The 6,000-nt window shown below is 35.6% G+C and overlaps 2 protein-coding genes across 2 annotated transcripts; both read right to left on the minus strand.

Annotated features, from left to right (window-relative positions):
• Positions 1–1,488: 1,488 nt before the first annotated feature.
• Positions 1,489–3,220, minus strand: LOC127977396 (extracellular calcium-sensing receptor-like). The gene is made up of 3 exons (XM_052582293.1): positions 2,893–3,220; positions 2,522–2,645; positions 1,489–2,384 (listed from the first exon to the last, which is right to left on the minus strand). Exons 1-3 carry the CDS (start codon positions 3,106–3,108, stop codon positions 1,489–1,491), a joined length of 1,236 nt encoding a protein of 411 aa, XP_052438253.1. The 5' UTR covers positions 3,109–3,220.
• On the minus strand, positions 3,183–4,657 carry LOC127977397 (extracellular calcium-sensing receptor-like). Its single transcript, XM_052582294.1, has 2 exons — positions 4,391–4,657; positions 3,183–4,131 (listed from the first exon to the last, which is right to left on the minus strand). Exons 1-2 carry the CDS (start codon positions 4,655–4,657, stop codon positions 3,220–3,222), a joined length of 1,179 nt encoding a protein of 392 aa, XP_052438254.1. The 3' UTR covers positions 3,183–3,219.
• Positions 4,658–6,000: the final 1,343 nt, after the last annotated feature.

Below are 6,000 nucleotides of genomic sequence, written 5' to 3' on the forward strand. Positions count from 1 at the left end.
CTTAGCTTGTCAGCAATCTACGGCTCTGTCTATTAAATGCTGCTCCATTCAAAAGCAGGTGATGACGATTTAGCTGTAATCACGGAACCAGATTTACTGACTAGATGCGCATGATCATATCGTCAGATATATCGCCCAGCCCTAATGCTATGTCTAACATTCTTTTACATTAATTGAGCATATCAAATAAATTGGTATCCACGGTATCCACTCCTGTTTAACTTTTAATCTGCTTGTTATGATAAAAAAACTTAATACTGTCACATTACTATATGCATTATCATATATGAGACATACCATGATCACTAGATCTTATACAGGTGTTACTATAACAATTTTGTAAATGGTGATCAGCAACCAAATATTGATAATGTGGAAGTTACTGCCTTTTGCCTGGGTGTGACTTTTCAGGTTTTGCAGACAATGCAAAGGCAGAGTATATTCACTTCAGAATAAAGGTAAAAATCAAGTTTGAGCTCACAATTTTTTTTTACGTAGATCATTTCCATTACTGAAACATCTAATTGTTAATTTTCCAGTGTACTACCTATAATTAATTTTGCGGAACAAGTAAACAATTTTAAAGCCATTTTTCCTCAGTTTCACACTCTAGCGAGTTAATGTATTTTGCCTTTGTAGGGCAGTATACAGTAGACAGTACAAGCATCACAGGGGATTTATCATTAATACTTGTTTCTCTGGATAATGTTATATGAAGCACCATTACTTTAAACAAGTTATACCATGAAACACCTTCCCCTTTACCTTTTAAATGTGGCAAATGTTTATGAAAGTATTCTTGTGGGGTAGACTCTTTTAAAATAATGTTATCATCAGGTTTTAGCCAGGTTTCTGTCAAACAGAGCAAATCTAGGTTATCATTTACATAAAGTGCATTCATAGATAGAGACCTGATATTCAATAAGCCAAGCTTCATCATTTGTTTATCTGTATTACATCTGTTTTTTTATTTTTTTTTGAACATCAATTAAATTGTTACTCTTAAATTGGTTTGGATGTTTGTTTGTTTTTTGTAATTTCTAGTTCAGGGAACAGATACAGTCTCTATAGTGTACAGTTTGCAGCCTAGAAATGCTGCTTCAATGAACCCCAAAGGATGCGGCTACTCTGGACATAAGTGTCCTGCTGATCGCTCTCACAGTCCTGCAAAAGGAAAGCTGTGCAACTCTGTGGCAAATTAAACCATTTTGCAAAAGTATGTCATTCTACCTGTGAGAAAACTGTGCATGCAATAAGCCAAGAAGGTTCAGACCAGCTTGAGGAATGTGATGAACTGTTTATTGACTCAGTGACACAGAACAGGCTTTTGTGGACATTAATATAAAAAGCTAATTGTCATAACCAGGTAACTTCAACTCTTTATTCAGTTGAAAAAATACAAATAAACTGTGGACTACAACTGTACTTTTGACTGTAGTGTATTATTCCAAATGTTTAAAACTAATAATAATAATTATTATTATTTTGTTATTTTTTCATCATGTGCTTTTTGTCATTTTTCTCAGGTTTCAGAAGAACAATGTAACATTTAGGAGCAAATATACAAAGCAAGAGACCAAAGGCAGATGCAAGAATAGCAAAGACATGGACAGCAACCGTATACTTTCCACGAGAGCTTACATAAACTGGAATGAATGTTATCCACACAGCAAAAAATATAAGCATGCTGAATGTGATGAATTTAGCTTCATTAAAGTTGTCTGGTAATTTTCTCGCCAAAAATGCCATTAAAAAACACAAACAAGCTAAGAGTCCAATATAACCTAAGACACACCAAAATCCAACTTCAGATCCTACAGCACATTCAACAATTATAGCTGCACTCATAAACTTGGTGTTGTATGATGCAAAAGGAGGCTTTGTTGTTAACCATATGATGCAAATAAGTGCTTGCACAAAAGTGCACAAGATTACACTTGATATTTGTTTAGCAGGGCCAAACCACTTCATGACATTACTGCCAGGGAGTGTGGCTCTGAAAGCCATTAAAACTACTACAGTTTTTGCCAAGATGCATGAAATACAGAGAGTAAAGCTTATTCCAAAAGCTGGATAACGAATCTGACATAACCAGTCAGTCGGCTTCCCTATAAATGTTAGGCCAATCAGAAAGCATGCACAGAGGAACAGAAGGAGAAGGAAACTTAACTCTATATTGTTTCCTCGTATAACTGGTGTCTTCATGTACACTATAAACACACCAATCACTGCTAAAGCTACACAGGCCCCAAATGCTGAAAATGCCCATAGAATTATTCCCAAGGGCTCCTGAAAGGACAAAAACACTAAAGTTTTAGGAATACACTGATCTTTGGCTTGGTTTGGCCATGTTTCTTTAGAACATGTCAGGCAATCATTTGAATCTGTGGAAAAAATTGTGAAAATGGAGTGCATAAAATGCATCTATAGTTTAATTTTAAATATAACCCCCTGGCCCCCACCCAAAAAAAATAAAATAAAGAAAATAAAAAAAAGTGAGGAGCTTTGAGAAAATCCACACCTGTTTGATTACTGATCTCTCCTTCAGCACATGGTATACAGTCAAAGCAGCAGACTGGCTTTCCTTTCTGCATGGCTTTCCTGGAGCCTGGAAGACAGCTTTTACTGCACAGTGATTCTGGTGCCTAATGACCACAGCAGAGCAAGCAGTAAAAAACACTATAGTCTCAAGACTGCATGTCACTACATATTTCCATTGCATAAATAAATATACAACTTAAAAAACTAAAATTTTTATTATAAAATAAAGTCAATAGAGCATTGCCATTTCAGTTTAAAAAAAAATACTTTATTTAGTTCTGCCATAACTACTGGGTAGAGTTGAAGGAAAAACAGACAAAGCAAGCAATATCGGGTGATGAGTGGGATGGCACACACCTTCTCTCCTCTGTGCCACATAATTGCTGGCTCATCTATTACTAGGTCCTTTTCATTTTCGAGGGAGGCATCATAGAATCCCACCCTCACTAGCTGAAGGGAGCCATCCGACTCTCTTTGCCAGTTCATCAGGTCATAGGATGCAATGGGATCACCATTATCATCAAATCTGACCTCTTCTCCTAGTGTTGTGAAATGTGTTCTTTTCATATAGTACAGAAGCTTAGATGAATGTTGGGAGATAGGATGATGCAAAGCAAATCATTAAAATGCATGGATGGCAATATATAGAATGCATATATGTTACATTTAAACATTGTTTTAAAATGTGTACAGTGTTTGATAATTTCTTATTAGCACAATATAGGCAGAAAATGCAAAATGGTGAGTAAGACACACCTGCCATGGCAGAATTTGAGACAGACACCCACATGTCCCATTCTGAAAGGGGCCTTTTCCTGGTTCACACGTGCTCATGTCATGTAGTGCATTTGCTATGAGATACACAGCCTTATAAACATTGTAGGAGACTCTGAGTTGTGACACGTCTAAATAAGGAGTGTATACATCATCCAAACTCTCACTGCCATTACAAGGTGGCCAGTTCTGTGGCTGTTCTCCATGTACATGAGTATTTAAAGACCCATTCAGTCGACAATGGAAAGTCTCTTCCCAAAACTCGGAGAGAAAATCTGACTTCTGAGCAACAGAAATATTTACTCTTCTGAGGTAACTACCAAGATGTGGAATATCAGCTCTCCGTATGGCAAACCCTAATGTTCCTTTCAACAGATCACCAAAATTGCCCCAGAGGGCTTTAGATGTGGCCCAGGCCTCACTGGCAATCCACTGTAGATGAGTAAGATTTTGCCGTCTGCACTCTTTTAGTATACTATGTAGTTCTGATTCCCCAGAGAAGTTTACTATGACTGTGGCAGAAGATGATTTTAAAATGTCCACAAGTTCCTCCACTGCATCTTGCATCAAAACAACAGAATAGAAGTGAACATAAGCAGGACAAATATTAAATGTTTCGGACTCCTTTAAGAAAAGCTGGATTGCAAAGCGAGCATAATCTGATTCCACACCGATCACCCCAACCCATGTCCATTGAAAATATTGAACAAGTTTTACCAAAGCTTTAATCTGAAATACATCACTTGGCATTGTCCGCATGAATGCTGGAAACTCTTTCTTGTTACTGAGACATGAACAGGATGCAAAGTAGCTCACCTAAAATATGAAAACACAACATTTCAGTAAAATTGAAAGTAACTAATAAGTGAACTAATACAGTACAACCAAATATATGCTAGCACTTTTAATTGACGATTTATGTATGCACACACACACAGAGAGAGAGAGAGATTGTTTGTCTTTTTCTTAACTTTTGTTTGTATTTCATATAAAGGAAATCAACATTACATCACCAAAATGGAAAGGAAAATGAAATGCAATTGCAAGAGATTAATTAAGAAATATTTTATTTTACCATGGGTATTTTAAAGGATCCTAAAGTTCTCAGAACAGCCATGGAGACTCCTGATGCAGCATCTCCCACGATTACAGGGCTCGGCTGCTTTTGTATATCTTTTGTACAGCTCTGTCCACTGTCCTTTTCTGGCTGTCCATTGACCAGAAGAAGAGATCTCTTCACAGATACAGGTATGTCATCACCACTGTCCTTGATGTGGTAGCCCAATGATAAGTTTGGCAAAAGGTCTTGCCGTTGGTTTATTTCTCTCACAGCAAAGATCATCGTCTGCATCCACCTCAGAGCTCTAGGAGTGAAGCTGCAATGGATTTCACACACACACACACACACACACACACACACACACACACACACACACACACACACGCACACGCACACACACACACATGTATTAAATGTGACCATTATTGCATTTAATGCAAACTTATTAACTTCATTATTGTAAAATATAAATGTAACATGAATAAATAAATAAAATAATTTCTAAACATTACAAAACATTGATCAGATCATGAAAGCATGACACACAATTGATACTTGGTTGCCTCAGGTTTGGTTTTGAAAAAAGAAAAAGATGATATGGGGCTGGAATGCAAAGGAAAAATCCCTCCTAAAACAACATCTCCCCCTTGGTAAAAACTGTAGGTATCTTCATCTCCCTGAAAGACACACTTAATCTTGCTTTTATACTGACTCTGCAAACCAATACACAGCATAGGCCAAAATGTAAAATGCAAAAGCAAAATTGCATTAAGCTGTGCCATAACTGATAAATGAGAGAATCTAATGGGTACAACATATATAGATAATCTGCGATTGAGGGATGGCCTTAACTTTTCACCTGAAATAAATAAATATATCATATGCCCCTCCTGCTGTCAATATTTTATGTAGCAAGCCCATGTGAATGCAATTATTTCTTTGAGCCAATGATAATGCACACATGATACACATTCATCCATGAGACAACGTCAGTCAATAAAATAAAAATAGTCACATTATAACTTATTTTCTTTGTTAGTTAATTTCACAGTAGCTATTCTGGTGCACATTTTACAGTGGTGTGTAAAAACTGTATGCGTAAAACATTTTGTGGGAGTTATGCCTGTAGCATTGACAGTGTTGTCTACTTATTTAAAAGTTGTATATTTACATGAAGTAATTATAGATCATATGAAATACACTGATAAAAATTGTGTACTACATAAACACAAATGTTACTTCTACATTAAATAATTAAGTTCAGACAAAGAATTAAAAAAATAAATGAAATTCTATATTACTTATAAATTAAAAATTAAGTTAAATTTAAGTTTTAAGAAGTTTAAGTTTTAAGAAGTTAAATTTTTTAATTATAAGCACATTTTACTTGGAATTGTTTGTTATGTTTACAATGATTTACTTTAAGTAAATATCAAAGTAGTAATCCCGTTTTCCCATCATGCACTGGGGCATGAATAATTAAAAATATTAAATTTCCACTGTTTTCGAGTTGTATTTACATTGTTTTATGGTTGATTTTGTCATTAGGTTTAGTAAGTTACATATTTGTGATATCTGGAGTTAATTTTCTACTCAAAATGACCCATTTATACTCAAACACAGTC

This window comes from Carassius gibelio, chromosome B18, assembly GCF_023724105.1.
Source record: "Carassius gibelio isolate Cgi1373 ecotype wild population from Czech Republic chromosome B18, carGib1.2-hapl.c, whole genome shotgun sequence".
Taxonomy (NCBI): Eukaryota; Metazoa; Chordata; class Actinopteri; order Cypriniformes; family Cyprinidae; genus Carassius; species Carassius gibelio.